Here is a 19,888-nt window from a genome sequence, read left to right as displayed (position 1 = left end):
GGTCCTGTCCCCCCAGTACTGTTGCTTGCCTAGCTGGCAAGCCTATCCATGTCAATACTGGCTCTTCATTTTACATCAGTTATGGTAAATAGAACTAAAAAGAGCAAAGCAGCAGCAGATAGAAAGAAAGATTTTTTGGGTTCTATGTTGTGTAGAGGAAGTTTTAAATAAATGAAAGCAATGAGTTTTCTATATTGGGAGGTTTAGGCCTAGAGGAATGAGCCTGAGTTTGAACCACTTCCTGCTTTTCTCCTTGTAGAAGGCACAGCTGTAGCCGGCCAGCGTTCCTCTGGTGTTCTGCTCTGAGGTTCTGCAGAGCTCACCTTTGCTAAGGCCCAGTTATACAAATAAACACGTCACTCTAAAGTACAAAGACTCTTAAGGTTTTGTTTATAGATGTATTTTTTTTTTTTTGGTGGGAGGTGAGAGGTTGTTTTTATTGGTAAAGATCTTGCAGTGGTCGGCAAGGTCTTAAGCAGTACTGACCCGTTTCCTCCCACCCCTCTCCCCTCCACCCACTGCATTCTGGTCACTGCAGCCCTCTGCCAGTCGTTAAACACACCAGGCACACACACGCATGGTTTAGAGATTTTCAGGGACTGTTCTCTGTTTCCCCAGATACCTGCAAGGCTGACACCATCCTCCTCCCAATCTGTGCTCATATGTTGCTTTCTGAATAGAGCCATAGAGCCTGCCATGACTGTCCCACTGGGAGCTTGTCTGCCCTCCCCTAGTCACACACACACACACTCAGCCCCTCTTTAGCAGGGCAGGATTTTCCATGGCACTTATTTTCCAACATACTATATAATTTACCTGTTTACAGTGTCTGGCGTTTGTCTGACCCTGCTAGAATGTACATTCACCAAGTTTTATTTCTGTTTTGTTCACTGAGATAGTCCCGAAGGCTCACAACAGTTTTCACATAGTAGGCATGCAATAAATATTTATTGACTAAATGAATTGTCCTTCATTTGCTTTCTTGTTTGATTTTCCTTGGGAAACTCAAAGCATATTGTCTCTGAATTTAAACTTGCAATAGTTTATGTCATTAAGAATAGAGAACAGGGAAGAGCATGTAGAAAAAAAAGAAAAGGTATAGGAGAGATCGGGTATGGGGTAGTGGAAAGATGAAAATTAGGAATTATTGAGCCAGACTTAGGCACATACATTCAAATCTTGAAAGTCCCTGTAACAAGCCTGGTATCCTGGCCTTACCCGAGTAAAGATTGGGATGCCTTCCCATTGTAGATTTTACCTTGAAGGCAAGCAAGCAAGGAAGGAGAATGGACATTAACCTGTTTGTGTTGGTAAGGAGAAAAAAGATATTTTTTCAAGAGTATCAGTTTAGATGATTTCTGGAATCAGCTGAGTCCTATTCCGGTGGGAAGCCTTCTTCAAATAGCATAGAGTGCTGCTCAGTTACTCACCAACACTGAGCTGTTTTGTTGGATGTTACAAGCTTGTAGGCCTCTAGAGTTCTAATGGCATTATGTAGCCCCAGGAGCGAGAGATGCCATGGTAAACTGAATTTAATAAGGTACTTCCGGTCTATCAGACTTAAGACTGTTCTTTTCCCATTCAGATAACTCTATCCAGACTATGATCACTTTTGACCAAGGAGGAAGGTGGAAGCACCTGAGGAAGCCTGAAAACAGTGAATGTGATGCTACAGCCAAAAACAAGAATGAGGTGTGTCTTCCTCCATGTGTCCTGTGCAGCCATTGTGTCCTGCTCTGATCGGTTTCAGGCCTTTGAATAATGAAGTTTTGTACTTGATTAGTGACCACAGCTGCTACAGGTGGAAAGTTTGGAAATCAGAGTAATGAAAGTAATGTAGAATGTAGGAAAAGGAAAAGCCAAAATACTATGGACTATTTGTCTTTTAAAGAAAAACAAAACTAAAGGCTAAAATTTTGTGTTTTACTAAACCACTGAATGAAAACAGAACGGAAGATGGGCCGGTGATCAGTTAAGAGTCAGCATGGCAACTATGAGACTTAAGGAATTCTACGTGACGCCGGGGACCAGCCATTCATGAGCAGTGCAAAGCCGTGCTGGCCAGAAACAAACAGAAGAGAACTTGGCCTTCTCTTCCCCTCTGCCTGGGCTCCACACAGCCAGAGGGTGTGGATGGTGACACGGTAGGGCCCATGAATGCCAGAACTGGCCCCTCTGAGGAGAGGCTAAGAATAGAGATACAAAGGCATTGCTCCAGGAGATCCCAGGTTCCAGGAGTGATGGGTCTGGACAGACAAGAAAAAAAGAAAAGAGAAACAAGTCTTGTGTCTGGATGTTACAGAGTTTGAGAAGAGCTTCGGGGAACCCTAGGAGTTTTCCTCAAAAAATGACAGTGTTGGTGGTTCCCGAGCTCTTCTCAGAATACCTGTGGCCGATATCCACTCTGCTGTTGTAGGCAGGACTTTTTGTTTCCTTTTAAGAGCCTCAGACCGTGTAAGATAGTGTACCTGTACCACCCGGTGCCCTTTCTCCTTTCCCCTTTTTCTCCATCCCTCTACTGTGGCCTTGCCCTGTGCCTGCCCTCTTCACCTTGAGCCTGGGCGGTGCAGTGGCCTCTTTACTTGCCTGGCCACTCTCACACTCCATGCCTTTCCCTCCTCAGTACGTTTCAGGGTTCCCCTTTGCCTGTGAATAAAGTCTGTGCCTCTGACCTGGTGAGTGAAGGTCCTCTCCTCCCCTGTCAGGCTCTCTTCTGCCTTTTCATTGTCATTGTCCATCTGATCACTGGCATGTTCCTTGTAGCCCTCTGCTGCCCCCTGAACACCCTACATGCACTCCTGCCTCTGTGGCACTGCCCACGTGACTCTTGGGAAATTTATGCCTGACTCTCCCAGTCCTGAGCTGTTAGAAGCAGCGGAAATCCTGATCATCCTGAGGGCCCATCTTCACCTAGAATTAATCCTGACTCTTCATGTCGTCCGTAGTTTGTGTGAACCCCTTTTTACTGCAGTAAAATATATGACATAAAATGAACATTTTATCCAACACAGACCTCTTTTAAAACATTAACTTTCATTGTGCTTTATAACTCAACTGGTTTCTCAGAAATCTTAAAGACAGGACTGGGTCTTACTTTGAATCAGCACCACATCTTGTACGGTATCTGAAGTATGTCAGGTGTTCATCAAGTTTATTTGTGTGGAATCATGCTTTATTTTTATTTTCATGTTTTTTATTCACGCTTTAAATATTGATCAGAGGCTTCGGTGTAATGCAGGAATAAAATAAACTAAGCATTACACATGAGAAAATAATTGCATAATTTGCTCCTAGATATACTAATCTATTTTGGAATCAAGAATATCCCACTGAGACCATAACTCAACAACAGAAAAAACAAATACCCAAATTAAAAATGGTTAAAGGACTTGAGTAGACATTTCTGTATAGGAAATATACAAGGGGCGCCTGGGTGTCTCAGTCAGTTAGGTGTCTGACTTGATTTCAGCTCAGGTCATGATCTCACGGTTCATGAGTTCGAGCCCCGCGTGATCTCATATGTTGACAGTAAGGAGTCTGCTTGGGATTCTCTCTCTCTCTCCTTCTCTCTCTGCTCTTCCCGTGCTCGCTCACTCTCAGAATAAACAAGCTTAAAAAAAAAAAAAAGAAAGAAAATATATACATGGCCAAAAACTCACATGAAAAGATGCTTGACATCACTAATTATTAAGAAAATGCAAATCAGAGCCACAGGGAGAGATCACCTCTCATGCCTCTCATGTACATTAGAATGGCTACTATCAAAAACAAGGTGAAACAAAATAACGTGTTGCCAAGGATGTAGAGAAGTTGGAATCCTTGTGCGTCAGTGGTGGGTATGAAAAATAGTGCAGTCACTATATGAAACAGTATGCGGTTCCTCAAAAAATTAAACAGAACTGCCATATGATCAGCGATCCTACTTCTGAGTATATATCCAAAAGAAAGCAGGGTCTCGAAGAAATATTTGCATGCCGATGTTCATAGTAGCATTATTCACAGTAGCCAAAAGCTGGAAGCAACCCAAGTGTCCTTTGACAGATAAACGGAGAAGCAAAATGTGGCATATACATGCAATGGAATAATATTCTGCCTTCAATAAACTCTGACACATACCACAACATGGATGAACCTTGAGGACATAATGCTAAGTGAAATAAGCCAGTCATCAAAAGACAAATACTATGTGGTTCCACTTATATAAGATACCTAGAATCGTCAGATCCATAGAAACAAAGTAGAATGGTGGTTTCCAGGGTCTAGAAGGAGGAGGAATGGGAGTTACTGTTTAATGGGTGTAGAGTTTTGGTTTGAAAAAGTTCTGGAGATGGATGGTGGTAATGGTTGCACAACAGTATAAATGTACTTAACCCCACTGAACTGTACACTTAAACATGGTTAAGATGGTGACTTTTATGGTATGTATTTTTTACCACAATTTTTTTTTTAAGAGAGTATCCCTCTGAAGTCTGGGTTGAATTCAAAGCTTTCTTAGAAGGCTCTGTGAGATGATTAAAAATTTACACCTTTGGTTTTAATCTGAGCTTTGGTTTCTTTTCACAGTGCAGCCTTCATATTCACGCTTCCTACAGCATCTCCCAGAAACTAAACGTTCCAATGGCCCCACTGTCAGAGCCTAAGGCCGTCGGCATAGTCATTGCCCATGGTGAGCAGCCCGCCCCCCATCTCCACAGGAGCAAGTAGCTGAGCACACTAAAACTCAGCCACAGCCTTGAATCCTATAAGAAAACCACCATACATGATGTTTACCATCCTTTGTGAAATTTCTCGAATAATAATGATACTCTGGGTTTTTCATTAGACTCCCCATCAGAGAGAGAAACATGACTTCCTTTCCCAACTTTTCAGTGGCCTTTTTTTCCTATTACAAGAGGTATGATGGGAAATAATCAGAGTAAATTCACTGAAAATTATTCTCTTGGCAGTAAACCCTCTCTGTTTCATTGCTGATTTTTGCTGACGAGATGGCGGATTGTGTTGCAGGTAGTGTAGGGGATGCCATTTCAGTGATGATCCCGGATGTGTACATCTCAGATGATGGGGGTTACTCCTGGACGAAGATGCTCGAAGGACCCCACTATTATACCATCCTGGATTCCGGAGGCATCATTGTGGCCATTGAGCACAGCAGCCATCCTATCAATGTGATTAAGTATGCATGAGCTCTGCTCCACCCACACTATCTGCATGGAGGGCAACTGTGGGATGTTTTTCTGTGGGAGGTAGGGATAGTTATGGACCCTGATTCAAATTTGTGCATTCTAAGAACTGTAGGGAACATTCTTGAAAGGATTGCATCTAGAGCAACCCACATTCAGTATCTTTGCTTTTTCTTCTGAGTTCCTCTAGCTAACATTTTTGGTCACTTTTTAAAAATACTCTTCTTTTGGGGCACTTGGGTAGCTCAGTTCGTTGAGCGTCTGACTCTTGATTTCAGCTCAGGTCATGATTCCAGGGTCACGGAATTGAGCCCCAAGTCAGGCTCCGCAACGAGCATGGAGCCTGCTTGGGATTCTCCGTCTCTCCCCCTGGCTTGCACGTGTGTGCGGTCGCGCTCGCTCGCGCTCTCTCTCTCTCACTCTCTGTAAATAAATAATTCTTCTTTCTCTCCACAAGAATCATATAGAAGCATTTAAGCACTTTGGATGGAAAATTACTTCTTAAGTTCTCTAAAATAATTTTGTATGTTTATTCACAAGCCCATTTGTACATGGGTCGCTACCCTCTGTTTCCTTTGAAACAATTTTTATAAAGGCATTTTCTTCTGTATTCTTTGAATGAATCTCTTTTACCTACCCTGTTATCTGTGGGCATTAAAAGTTTATATAGTTATCAGTCACTAAGCCATGACATAAATATGAGGGTTTTCTCTGGTTTGGGATCAAATAGCCGGAGTAGTTTCCTGATACTCCCATACATGTTGATCCTCTGTCACGACTGTTCTCTAATTGTGGTTTCAGGTTCTCCACAGATGAAGGTCAGTGCTGGCAAACCTACATGTTCACCAAGGAGCCCATCTACTTTACCGGTCTAGCTTCAGAACCTGGAGCTCGGTCCATGAATATCAGCATATGGGGGTTCACAGAATCTTTCCTGACCCGCCAGTGGGTCTCCTATACCATTGATTTTAAAGATGTCCTTGAAAGGAACTGTGAGTAGAGTCTCCTTTGACCTTTTCTACCAGAACATATAAGCCTGTTTTCCTAATAATCAATTCAATTTCATTTCTTTTAGCTGGAATAAGAAAATGCATATGAGGGCCACTGGCTAACTCAGTCAGTACAGCACATGACTCTTGATTCCAGGGTTATGAGTTCAAGCCCCACGTTGGGCATGGAGCCTACTTAAAAAAAAAAAGCATATGAAAGAGGATTGAAGGATGTTCAAGGCAATGCAATGAATGGTATCAGAAATGCAGCTTCCTTCTTTGGACTAGCACTGTCCAAAAGAAATAAAATGAGGACCACATGTGCAATTTAAATTATTCTGTTGGCTGCATTATAGAAGTAAAAGAGGTGAAATTCACTTTAATAATAATATAAAATAATTAATCATCTTACTATACCTAAAATCATTTCAATATGTAGGCAGTGTTAAGAACTATCAATGTGGGGCCCCTGGGTGGCTCAGTTGGTTAAGCGTCCGACTTCACCTCAGGTCATGATCTCACAGTCTGTTAGTTCAAGCCCCATGTCTGGCTCTGTGCTGAAAGCTCAGAGCCTGGAGCCTGCTTCGGATTCTGTGACTCCCTCTCTCTCTGCCCCTCCCCTGCTCATGCTCTGTCTCTGTCTCTCAAAAAATAACATTAAAAAAAAAAAGAACTATCAGTGAAATATTTTATATTTTATATTTTTCTTCTAAGACTTCAAAATCCAGTGTATACTTTACCCTTACCCTTAGAGTAAATCTCACTTCAGACCAGCCGTGTGTGGGTAAGGCTGTAAGCATGGCCTCACACTGTTGAAGCTCTGTAACACTTTATGGGACTTTTTTCTGCTTGTAAGGCTAATGCGTCCTTGTGTTTATCTAAAATTATTTCATGACATTTCAGGGCTTTTCACCCTTGATTGCAACAGAACTGTAAGAGAAGCGTTAGAGGAAAGTGTGTTGCATAGAGCATCTGATTATCAAAACGTTGAAGTGAGGAAGTATTCGTGTAAAGAGTTTTGGCTTGAATGTCAGTCACAGGTGAGGTTCTAGAATGGCTACTGGGTGAGCTCGAAGCCCACACTGACCATTTCAGAGTTCTGTGATGTCAGACTGGAAGGCATGTTAGAGGCATGGAAAATGGCTTCCGAAAAGGAGGTAAAATGCTCATTGCAAGGTGTTGCTAAAGAATCATAAGCAGACCCAGGCCCCAGTACCAAAGATGCTGACACTGTACTGAAAAATATGGAGGATAAAAGAGAAAACTGGAGAAAAGTCTCCCACCCTGCGAACCGTGGTTTCTTGTTGGCATGTTATGATAAAAGACTTAAGGTTTCAAGTAGCTTTGTTTGAATTTTGGTCCTGTTATTAGATGGCACAATGGGTCTGTTTCCTCAGAATGTTAGTTTAGTGACTCCTGGAGGAAGCAGAAGCACTCTTTGGGCCTTTTCTACAAGGTGTTTACATATGATTTAATACCCGAGAGTCATTATTTAATATCCAGATTCATTAAATAGGCTGTGAAGGAGCTGGCTTGTGAGTTTTCCCCTCAGAAGGCAGCTCTACAGTTATCCCTGAAGTTTAACGCCATTAAAAGATTTGGTAGACACCTGCTCCCTAACAGATTCTGTGCTGGTCTTCATATCCCAGAGGATAAAACCCTAATCCACAGTCTAGGCCATGGCCTTTGAGTCATTTCTCCAGGAGTGGGTGATACGACTTACAAAGCTGGATTGACTGTCATCAGCAGTCTACGTGAAAGCCAGTCATCTGAAGTTAAAAGTCTAGAAAGAGATTGTCTTCCCTTCTGTTTGAGGCAAACTAACGAGTAGTGAAACTGAACTCTAGCTTTTGGCTAACTGCTGTCTCCTGAAAGGAAACGCCTGGTTGCTTACCTGTGACAGCTCCTGCTGACCACAGCATGGGTGTGCAAGACATGGAGGCAGCAGTCTCTCCATGTGGAAGGAAGCTTAGAGGTCCTCCATCCAGCTGCCCACTTTGAAGCAAATAAGCTTTTTCCTAATACTCAAACGGGCGGTGAGATGTGAAGTGTCCTCCTCTGACACGAGGAGGTGCCAACTGCTAGTAGGCTCCAACTGACGTAACTCTTGTCTGCAGTTCCAAAATGAGGCAGTGGGATGAGTCCGACATCCCCTTTTTCTTGTCCTTCCTCTCCTTTCAGCCTGGCAGCTGCCTCGCACACGTGGGTGCGGTGGCCTGAACAGCCTGTCTTCCCTTTAGGTGAGGAGAAGGATTATACCGTATGGCTGGCTCACTCTGCTGACCCTGGAGACTACGGAGACGGCTGCATCTTAGGCTACAAAGAACAGTACCTGCGGCTCCGCAAGTCATCTGTCTGCCAGAATGGTCGGGACTATGTTGTGACCAAGCAGCCGTCCGTCTGCCCCTGCTCCCTGGAGGACTTCCTCTGGTATCAGCTTCCCTCACATCTCTGTCAGCCCCTTTGCTGTGCAGGAGGTAGTGAAAGACCGTTGACTTATAGTGCTGAAAAATATTCAAATCCTTTCTTCTCCAAGGGTGGAGAACTGCTGCTCTTACTGAGGAAATGGAGGCACAGAGAAGGGACCGAGAGTTATTAGCAATTGGACAGGTAATATTATCAGGCCAGTCAGTCAGTTTTTGGACAGGGCCAGCAATAGCCCCCAGGAATCCTGGCCTGACAGCAAGGGAGGGAGGTGTATAAGGGGGAAGAGAACTCAGAAACAGAGAGAGGAGAAAATAGGGCAGAAACACCAGGAAGGACAGTACAGGAGCTGGGAGGAAGTTGGAATTCATGTGTTCACTAAACACTGGCGGCCTGAGTTCAGCAGGTAGGGCACTAGGTTTTGGATCATCTGCAAGATTGAAGGAGACCGGAGGGGATGTTGGAGTACTGATGGTCCAGATGTCATATCAAGGTCTAGAGGCCATCCAGATGGACTGCCTCAAGTTCAGGACCATCTGGGCTGAAGGGTTAGTTACCCTACTGGCATGGGCTTAGTTGATTACCTAAGGGCAAGGCAGGCCCCAGGTAGCCAAGCAGGGTAAGTTAGGTCAAATAAGAGGCACTGCTTCCCATCACAGCCAGTAATCTTATGGAATTCATTACCTGCAAAACATACTGACAGGAAGTAAAAGTGGATCCTAAAAGACCTAGAAAAGGGACACCTGGGTTGTTCATTCGGTTAAGCATCTGACTTTTGATTTCGGCTCAGGTCATGATCTCACAGTTCGTGGGTTTGAGCCCCGCATCAGGCTCCATGCTGGCACCAGGAAGCCTGCTTGGGATTCTCTCTCCCTCTGTCTACCCCTCCCCTGCTCATGCTTGCGCGCGCGCTCTCTCTCTCTCTCTCTCTTTCAAAGATAAAAATTTTAAAAGGATCTGGAAAAGAATGCAGACAGGTAGCAGTCGTGTCCTCCCACATCACATTCTCTGGGACTGAGCGAACACCCAGTCTGACCCAGTGTGGTTCCCCATGTGTGGCTCACATCTAAATGCAGAATGGGCCAGAGGTCTTGTCTTCTGTGTTTCCACAGGAAACAGGATCCTTCCGGTCACTGTGGTGTCATATTAGGGCTAGAGCTTGTTGACACTGGGACACTCTACATCCTAGACTGGACCCAGACCAGGCTCTTAATTACCTGACCTTCTCCTGCTTTCCAGACAAGCTGTGCTTCTTCAGAGCTCCATGCCATTTTACCTGCTGCTTCCTTTGCCTGGAAAGTCTTCCCACATTCCCTGCCTGACCCCCAAGCTTGGGAGTTCCTATTTGGCCTCTAATACTTAGCTCAGTTCTCACCTCCATAAAGCCTTCTCCAGCTTTCACTCATCTGAGCTTCTGCCGTACAGCTCTTGCTGTGTTTTGGTTATTGTGCACAGGTTTGGTTCTACCAGTAAAGTCTCGACTCCTTGAGGGCATGTTGTATTTGATCATCATTGAGTAGTCGTGATAGCAGCTGATGTTTCCTGAGCAGTAACTATACCAGGCACTGTCCCGAACAATTTATATTTAACCATGGCAGCCCCCTGAGCTAGGTACTGTTGCCATTTCCATCTCACAAAGGGAGGAATGAAGGTTCAGAGGTTACCGCTAACTCGCCCACCATCACCCGGCTGGGAAGCGGCACGGCTGGAATGTGTGCGTGGCAGCTCGGCCCCAGAGCCTACACACTGTGCCACCCGTGCCTAAGAAATGTGTACTCTGTGAGTGGGAAGGGCACTCTCCCGGACATTTCGGATTGGACATCTTAAAATTTTCACCGGAACTCCCCCTCCATGCTAGAGGGGTGGTGTCTTCTGCATCTTCTTACCCTGTCCCCTAAATATCTGTCACAAAAACCTTGAAGTGCAAGCATCATCTGTGTATTCCCCAAGCATCCATCGCATACTTGCTGTGCACAAGGCAGTGCAAAGTGATGGTGGAAAGCCTGTTATTGACTCTCCTGGTAAGATGCATGTAATTATGCTGTGAAACAGTGCCTTGAAGATGTAGAGAACCTAGAGGCTGTTCCATCTAGAGCTGAAAGGAGATGGGTCAAAGGAGGCTTTGTGGAGGAGGCAGCATTGGACCCGATCCCTGACAAGTGGCAGGACCTGACCTTGCACATCTGGGAAGAAGCAAGTCATTGAAGCCGTGGACTGGCGTACGTGTAGATACCACCAGCATGCTCGGGAACGGTGTGTCGGGAGATAGGCCATGAGGGGAAGTAACAGAGGTCACGATAAAGAAGTGAGTAGGGTCCAGATAGGGCATGCCCAGGCTGAATTTTCGACTTCGATAATGGAAGGAAGGCAGTGCCCTGGACAAACATAGGGAAATGTTGGGAGAGGCTGGCTTGAAAGAGAATTTGTGACATGTTTTGGACACTTTATTTGAAGGTCTGTCAGCAGATTTAGGTGGTGACATCCAGCAGGTACTTGGAAATGGAGGATCAGAGCTCAAGAGAGGTAAAACCTGGAAGTTTTAGTTGCAACAAATAATGAAGCTCATGAAGGCAGAGCAGATACAGAGTAAGAGGATGACCTGTGGGCCGCAGGAAAGGGTCTGCATTTCCAGGCTAGGAAGATTGAAGTGCAAACCGTGCCAAGAGAAACCGGCGGGCACAGTTGCAACGGCAGGAGCAGGAGCAGGTGCTGTGTCGGGGCCACCACACAGGCAGGGCCAGAGAGGGCTCTCCACAGTGGCATGACTAGGGAGTCTTGGGGGCCTCAGACATTCACTTCCAAGGTGATAACGGGGGTTGAAGCCACAATGCATGGAATAAAAAGGAAATGAGTACAATAGAACAAGTATAAAATATCCTTCTAAGAAGGATAAGGAAGAAGAGGGGGAAGAAAGAGGACATGTGCAGGCTAAGGGACTGATAGTCGGTCCATACCATCAGTGAAGCCAGATCCCAGGGCAGTAGGAAGGATGGGCCCAGGGCGCTTGTGTACGGGGTCAGCCTTGGAGAGGAGGCGGTATATTTCTTGGGAGAAACAGAGAAAGGGGGGTAGGATGGAGGGCACAACAGGCATTTGCACTGGAGACAAAGGTCATCTAAGAAGCTTAGAGGGACAGAAATGGGGCAGGCAGGAAAGATTTGGCATACACCCTATGGAATACCTCCCCAAAACATAATAATGAGCGATTTGGAGGTAAATAAAAAGATTCCTAAGCATAGTAGGTTTAGATCTGTCGCTGTTGCCACTGTTTCTCAGTGTCTTTGTTCTCAGTGCACAGTCCCCCCCGCCCCCCCGCTTGCTGCAGTCATCCCCTTCCTGGAGTCCGCGTGGTCTGTGCAGGGCTCCCAGCCACTGAGTCCTCAGTCCACCAGGCCTGATCCGTAAGCTGATGGTCCCCCAGTTTAGCCCTCTTCATGTCTGTCTTCCTGAACAGACCCTCTTTACAGATGACACGGGCCTTCCTGAGCTGCTCTCACGCAACCAAAGACTGGAATATTAAGCTTCCGCTGCTCCTCAGAAACCCTTCATTACTAGTCACTTAACTGTCTTTCAGCAACTCTGAAAGATACTTTCTTTGCTGACTCTTGGCAGTGATTTTGGCTACTTCCGTCCAGAAAATGACTCCAAATGTGTGGAACAGCCAGAACTGAAGGGCCACGACCTGGAGTTTTGTCTGTATGGCAGAGAGGAGCACCTGACAACAAACGGGTGAGGCGGCTCTCCTCTCAAATCGTGACAGAGGAGTCTTCACCCTGCAGAGTGAGACCCCCACTCGCAGCACTCCACATCTCCGAGCACACGGCATTCTAGGGCATGCTAGCAAAACACTGTCTAACAGAACTTTGTGTGGTGCTGGAAATGCTCCCTAACCTGCTGTGTCCCATATGGTGGCTGCTGACCGTGTGCAGCAACTGAGGCACTGAATTAGTTTTAATTAGTTGAAATGTAAGTAGCTACTGCATTAGGCAGCGCTGCTCTGGAGGGGACACGGTGCCCCCTCCCCGGATACATATTTCCCCCTCCCATTTTTGTACCACGTGTTAATGTGCTTTCCCTGGGTCACAGTTCTTTGGCCCCATCTCTTAAGGCAGAATGGTGGGCATGTCCCCACAGCATGGCCAGGGATGCTTGGTCTGTTCAAGGCCTGAAACTACACAAAATGTCCCTGAAACATTCCTGTGGCTCTCCCCTCTGGCCTGAGAGGTGGTATAAGGTGGAGATGCTTTTCTGCACTTTTCAAATCTTGTTTTCAGGAACTAACAAGAATCCAGGGATACACCCTAGTGGTCTGATAAAAAATGTCTTCTGCCTTTTCAGGTACCGGAAAATTCCAGGAGACAGATGCCAAGGTGGAGTGAATCCAGTTCGAGAAGTAAAAGACTTGAAAAAGAAATGTACAAGTAACTTTTTGAGTCCTGAAAAGCAGGTATATGAAAGTAGTTCTGGTTTAGGTACCAGTGGGGTTTCCTGTTCTGCCAGGAACAAAAAACATTAAGAATTTTATTACTGAATAAAAGTGGCCGAACTACTTCCGGCGGGCTTTGCTTTGCACAGGAAACCATTAGGGTGGAGGATGGGTCATGCGATGCAGTGAGAAACTCGTCCCCAGAAACTTCTTTGTTGGGGGAACAAAGTGGAATTCTGTAAAGTTGTTCTGAGTCTTGGAAGCATCAAGTTGAGGACATTTCTGAGGCTGAGAGTCATTTAGGAAAAAGGCTTGAAGCCTGGCTATAAAAGACCGGAGTCTTGCACCGGAGTCTTGTGGAAGAGAGGAGCCCTGGGCCATAGGTTAGGTGGTCTCTGCTCCAAGTCGTGCTGAGTGCGTGCAGAGTGCAGAACTGAATGATGGTCTCAGTGGGTTGGTTTTGACATGGGCTGATTACAGATCTGTAGTACTGAACTGTCTGGCTGGGGTGTGGGAAATGGTAAAGAGGAAACCTCTTGATAAAGAAGTACTGGACCAGCAGTGGGACCGGGGCAGTAAACTGTGAACACCAGTTTCCTAACCCATAAAATGAGAGGCGGACAGTCCGCAGCCCCCTCCTCCCCAGCCTTCTAAGGACTGAGGGCCTGACCGAGGTGGGATTAGGAAGGTAGCGGGAGAAGAATGCGTGGGTGTGTGTACTTGTCAGGGGGCAGGTTCCTCCTCCTCTGTGCCCCGCCCTGCCCCCACCCCACACTCCTGGCAGCTGTCCTCAGTGTTTGTGTGTCTGTGATTGCACTGGACTCCCACCCACAGGGACACAGCTTGTCCCAGAATCCAGCTCTGCCTCCTCTTGGATACATTGAAAACACACATTCCCTATCTCCCACCCAGAAGCAGGTAGGTCACACTCAAACAATGATATGAAAAGGCCTATTTGTAAAAACATACCAAAAATTAAGTAAAAACACGTCTCAGTGTTATATGCTGTCCTGCCTGATAAGGCATTGGCACAGCTTCTTCACGGGTGCTGGCTCTGTTCCAGATTCTTCCAACCCCCTGTTACCATCGTGTCTCCCTTTCCTACTGCACCCTTAAGTGCTCCACGACTTACACACTGGTAGCCGGGAACAGTCACGATTGTTGTTTGACCGAGCTCACTGCCAAGGGCTCCCAATGTTACTTTGACATGAAAGCCCCTGAGTCCGCACCATTCTGGCAGCTTCAAGGAGCTGAGGTTCTGGTTACCCTCTGCCACCAGTGATGCCCTCCTGATAGCACTGAGAGGGCCCATCGTGGGGGGGCTGGGAAAGCAGTAAATACCTAGAGACTGCGGATCATTCACAGAGAGGCCAGGGAAATGGGCAGTCTCCTTGAATTCAGTCCTAGAATATGCACACCTGAAATTGTTTGTGTTTTAATTTATCAAGAATTCCAAGTCCAATTCTGTTCCAATTATCTTGGCCACCGTGGGACTGATGCTGGTCACCGTCGTAGCAGGGGTGCTCCTCGTGAAGAAATACGTGTGTGGGGGAAGGTAAGGAGCATGGAAGTCAGTCAGAAGTACTGAATTCAAACCACAGTCAGCCAAGGGCGCACGGTTGAGTTTGCTCTTGGGCAAAAACTAGCTTGTTGAAGTGATGTCCCTAAAGCAGGAGGCCCAAATCAGAATTTATATTTTCCACACACTGACCAGGAGCGTATATGTATGACTCATTCTGTGAACATATAAAACTCGGAAAATCACAGTCCTGTGAAAAACACATCCATCCTCACCGCATGAGGACTCACAGATGTTTCCACCCCCAGGTTCCTGGTGCATCGATACTCTGTGCTTCAGCAACATGCCGAGGCCAATGGTGTGGATGGCGTGGACGCTCTGGACACAGCCCCCCACACTAACAAGAGCGGCTATCACGACGACTCAGATGAGGTAAACCATTTCTTCCGGAGGGGTGGGCCACAAGTTCAAAACAGGAGTGTTTCTTTTTCTGTTTATAATCAAGATCTGACTGAGGCAAAGGAGGGTAAAAGCCAGAAGCAGCAACTTAATGACTGTGAGAGTTGGCCAGCCCAGCAACTAGGTCATAACTTTCAAAATAGGAACTTTTTAGTGTGTAAATAATACGGTCTCTGTTTTTCTTCTCAGGACCTCCTGGAATAGCTCCTCCAAGGAGCTGGGACCGAGGACAGATGATGGAACCGCAGTACCTCTCACACTCCCTGTGGCTCCGAATGGGGGGAATAAATTTCCCATTGCGAGGGACCCAGCTCTGTTTCTGCTGCTTCCACCAAAGCCAAAAGGACCTTCACTAAAGAAATGCAGGGCGGGGGGTGGGGGGGGAGACCCTAAACACTCTCATAATTGGCCCTGAGAAGGGGGGGGGAATTTTTAATTCTTTAACTTTTTATTTCAAATTCTTTTTGCAAAGTATGGGTTCTTTTGGTTTTGTTTTTGTTTTTTAAGGGAAACGAAATGGAATCAGAAGGGAACGTTTCACTAACCCCACTCTCGCATGTTTTGCATGGCGCCTGCTTCAGGGCTCCTGCCAACCCCAGCATCAATGTTCACAACGCACCCGGTGCTGTCCCTGGGCTCTGCCGGCGACACAAAGCAGCTGCCGAGAGGGACTTGGAGGCTGCAATGACTGGCACGGCCCGGGCAGCCTTTCCCCGGCCAGGGACAGCCCTGCCCCAAGAACACTGCACACCAGCTCCTCACACACACCCTGCCTTTTCTTTCTTTCTTTTTTGGGGACCGTAGACCACAGTGGTGTTTCTTTTCCCCTGTTTAATCGGGGAGTATACCCTTGTCAGTTGCCCTTTGACAACTGACTTAACCATGTGCTTCTAAGACACTAAATCAGGAAAACTTAAAGGGCAATATTTTTAACTTGGGGCAGGAAGAAGGGAGCAGCAGAGAATTGACTAGATTTAGCACCTATTAAAGGACAAATTCTTGCTTCTTCCAAGATCTTTCCAACCGTGCTTCATGTTTGTGCCAGTGGATTTGCTCAAGGACAGGGTTAGGGCTTGCCCCGGATGTCTGCCCAGGCCAAGTGACCTCTTTGCTAGAGCCGAGGGAGGGCGCCCGGTGTGGCCCCTACGGACTGAACATCACACAGTCTTCCATGTCCTCTGCCACCTGTTGGCACGGCGGTGAATCATCAGGATGGCCGTTTACTTGCGTGCCTCCTCCTGGATTGCTGTCGTACATGGAGCCAGGACTAAACACATTTTCAGATTTATAGGCTGTTTTTTTTGAAAATCAGGACTTTATTACCAGGCTCTCCTCCTCACCCATTTTTCCCAGCTTTGCCAAGGAATCTGTTGCCGTGAAACTTTTGGCCGAACCAACTGAAGACACACTTCCAGTGTAGGTGATGTTTTATGTGATACATTAGGTTCGTATTTTAAATTTAAGGAAATTTTCCATTTGACACTTTTCAAATTAAGTTCACGGTAGAATGTAGTGAGGTGGATTTGAAGATGGCCATATAGTAGCAGCGAGCTGCAGTAGTTAGTTTTCATACGGCTTGGATGTTTGCTCGCCAGGAATATAGCATGGTACAAGCTTGGTCTTAGCATCCCTACTGTGCTGGCCACAGTTTCACCCAGTAATTATGATTGGGACATTCTTTGGTAACTGCCATTTTGCTGCTCGTTCATTTTATGGCTGTAAAGTCACAAAAAAGTAAATGTGCCAAATTAACTTTTGTCAGAATGAGTGAGCAGATGGCCGTGTTCTCTCCTCCCCAGAATGGATTAACAGCAGCAGGGAAAGTGGGAGAGGGGGTGGATGGAGAAGGTTAGAGACTTTGAAGCTGCAGGAAAATTAAATGAGTCAGGGAGCCCTAGTTAGAAAATAAAGTTAGGGCAGTTTTTGTGAAGAGGATTCATATTTGCTTGAGCTAGAGAGCACTGGTCTTTTAGGAAAAGCTCATTCATTTGACCAGCTCACAAACGATGAAGTGTCAGCCTTTGTCCCAGACACCCTCACCTCCTGTCCAAAGTGAATTTGATGCCCAGAAAAGACCCACTTCTGCTGCACACCTTTTGCCCACAGCATATACGTGTTACCCGTTGGAGTACCTGTGCCAGTATGCAGTATTTCTCTGATTCATTTTAGGATGTAGGAAAGTTAGTGTTCTGTAACCAAGTATGGTTAAAGCTCTTTGCTTATAATGGTATCTGGGATTTCTGTAAAACCTGGCAGCTTTCAGAGGACTTCATTCACAGTATGTCATTTGAACCTTACCACATCCTCAGTGAGATTCTTCCTTTGAAGGCAGGGGTTTGTAATATGCATTTTTAGGGGATGGAGCTGAGATACAAAAAGTGAGTAAATTGTCCAGGGTCCCTGTGTGTGATGAGCAGTGCCGGTTGTCCATTGGCCGTCTTCAGGGCTCACGACCTTGTTATGCGTGCAGGTGCTGGATACCTGGAGCGGGAAGGGCTTCTTTCTTCTGGATGATTTGCTGTTCTTTAGGAGAAGGGTCAGTGGCATTTCTGTCAGAGCAGCGTGTGAAGCCTTTTTGTCACCTTGGTAAACGGCAAGTCTTATTCTCCTGTTTTTCACGGCTGAAAACACAAATGAATGGTGATTTTGAATATGTTTAGAAACTGCCCCTCACCTCATTGCGGGCGTGGGATCTCCCTTGATGAGCCACCCCTCTCCATTCTCCTTGTTTGCTCGGCCCTGGCCAGCTAGCTAGCTAGTTCCCGTTGGTTGGAGGACTGCCAACAAGCCTGGCTCATGCCCTTCATTGGCTAGTTAGCTTTCCATATCAGCCTGCTCACTCAGAAATGTATGCCCTCAGCCAGAAAGCATAACAGCCTAAATCCATGATAGCTTATGAGGGAAGACAAGTTCTAATTTGTTCTACTGATGTTAGGTTAGGAGCATTATCTTTGCATAAAGTATAGCTTACCATTGTGTAATAAAATCCCAGGCTTGATGGTAGCAGGAGAGATTATTGCTGGAGGTTTCAGTGATAGAATTTAGCATTGTAAGATAATTTGGACATGTCAGACTGTCCAGAGTGGTCTGGGCTTTTAAATTCAGGTGGAGAACTCACCATCCCTCACCTGTGACAGGTGTCTTGGACCTAAGGGGGGTTCTTGGTTTTTAGTGGGTCCAGAGACCAGGGATGCATATACCGAGGCTGGTGATTGAATGGGAACACCACTTTGAAGAATCAAAAGTGTTTGGAGGGTTCTGGCAGTTCTAAGCTGGGCTCAGGAGATTCAGTAGATTAGTTATAACTGAAATTGAGAACTTGCCATCTGCCTCTAACTAGGCTTTCCAGCGTGTACCTCTCTAATTCCTAGGTTTGCCTTTGGGCCTCTACATGCCCAAGCTGGCCTTTCATCCCTGACAGATGAGTCAGGTGCTGGCCACCTCCAGCTCCTGCACCGGCTCTATAAAGCGCAGCCAGTTCTTCCGTGGCCTTGGTCACAATACCAGAGTACAGAGAGGGCTGGCCGGAGCTTCAGTCAGTTCTCTGTTTCTTAGGCAAATCATCCAAGTATGGGAGGTTCTCTTTCCCTTCAGGAGAGCTCTAAAGAGCCCTGCTTCTATATACAGTGGTTTAGAGCTCATCCTGCCCATTGTTGGTACATTCCCCTCACCCCTCACCCTGGATACTTGGAACTACTAAAATAAGAGATTCAGCTTTTCAGTTTTGCTACTGCCTTGCCGCAAGCAGGGAAATAAACATGGACTTAAATGTCCTTTGAACAAAACCAAAGTGTAAGACTTGCCACATGACGGAGCGATAGGGAGGGCCAGACTTACCGGCACTGGCGCTCAGCAGGTGCCAGACCTTCTGTTTCATCTGCTGCCCGTTTGCCCAGCAGCTCTGGGAGCATCGTCCTGCCCGAGCAGAGCCCGGGCCTTGCCCTCATGAAGGATGATTGAAATAGCAGGACCATGTTGATTCCTTGGTTATGTCTCATTATAACAGTAAGAATCAGAACATTAATTTGAAACTGTCTTCAACAACTTGCTGTATGCATTTTTTTCACACCAGTACATTCTTAAGCATCCTTGTTTATATAGAATAACATAAACTAATCTGTACCTTTATATATATATATATGTACATATATACATGTATAAACTGTATAGTGTACATGTTAATGATTTATTGATGTGTCCCAAATCTTTCATGACATTCTCATCCTCCGCATGCCCTCAGTTTGTGGTCGGGTGACTTGAATGTTCCCCGATGATTCTGCCCACCTCCCGTGTTTGGACGTCTAGGGAAGGAGGGTTTTGGTCGTACCCTCCTTATCCTCATGCACAGAAATGCTCAGGGTCCCCATGTGCCTGTTGTTCAACCCTTTCTTGTCTCTTGTCCCCTTTCTGAGCATGTGGTCCCTCCCTGTCCTATAACTTCTCTGCCCCTTCCCCAAGTTGTGGGACAGCTGCCTTCCTACTAAAGTGTAAAGCAGTATTAACATCATTACTGCATGTGCGCTAAAAACCCAAGTTTTCTGTTCCCTTGGGACAGAAAATTGCATGTGGGGTGGGATAATCAAGTTTCAGTGACCCATGTCAGTTACACAACAAAAGCCAGACCCCATTACAAAATTCCACAAAACGGAAATCAAACTCAAATTTCTTTAGCATTGTGTAAATAAATCTGGATGTGTTTAACTTTGTACTGGTAATTTTCTGTATATTTGCAATATTTGGGTTAGAAATAAAACAGACTGGACTTTGTTACCTGACCTGTTGAAATGACTAAGCTATAGTTTGTTAATATGTACAGTTTGTTAATATGGTAGATTTTCCAGTTTTCTAGCCTCAGAAATCAAACTCCAGCCACCAGAGAATAAGCCAGTAA

At 46.0% G+C, this 19,888-nt stretch overlaps 1 protein-coding gene across 2 annotated transcripts in view; it reads left to right on the top strand.

Moving 5' to 3' along the window:
- SORT1 (sortilin 1) overlaps positions 1-19,772 on the top strand; it is a 67,813-nt gene extending 48,041 nt beyond the window's left edge. For both annotated transcript variants that reach the window (XM_043575770.1, XM_043575769.1), the window contains exons 11-20: positions 1,586-1,692; positions 4,564-4,666; positions 5,005-5,173; positions 5,982-6,172; positions 8,410-8,599; positions 12,206-12,322; positions 12,932-13,040; positions 14,468-14,574; positions 14,847-14,970; positions 15,187-19,772. In XM_043575770.1, the coding sequence (XP_043431705.1) occupies positions 1,586-1,692; positions 4,564-4,666; positions 5,005-5,173; positions 5,982-6,172; positions 8,410-8,599; positions 12,206-12,322; positions 12,932-13,040; positions 14,468-14,574; positions 14,847-14,970; positions 15,187-15,201 (1,232 nt within the window). In that variant the 3' untranslated portion in view covers positions 15,202-19,772. The remainder of the gene's footprint in view (positions 1-1,585; positions 1,693-4,563; positions 4,667-5,004; positions 5,174-5,981; positions 6,173-8,409; positions 8,600-12,205; positions 12,323-12,931; positions 13,041-14,467; positions 14,575-14,846; positions 14,971-15,186) is intronic.
- The last annotated feature ends 116 nt before the right edge of the window (positions 19,773-19,888 follow it).

Source organism: Prionailurus bengalensis, chromosome C1, assembly GCF_016509475.1.
Source record: "Prionailurus bengalensis isolate Pbe53 chromosome C1, Fcat_Pben_1.1_paternal_pri, whole genome shotgun sequence".
NCBI classification, from domain to species: domain Eukaryota; kingdom Metazoa; phylum Chordata; class Mammalia; order Carnivora; family Felidae; genus Prionailurus; species Prionailurus bengalensis.
The sequence above is the reverse complement of the archived record's forward strand: the minus strand, read 5'-3'. Positions and strand labels throughout refer to the sequence as shown.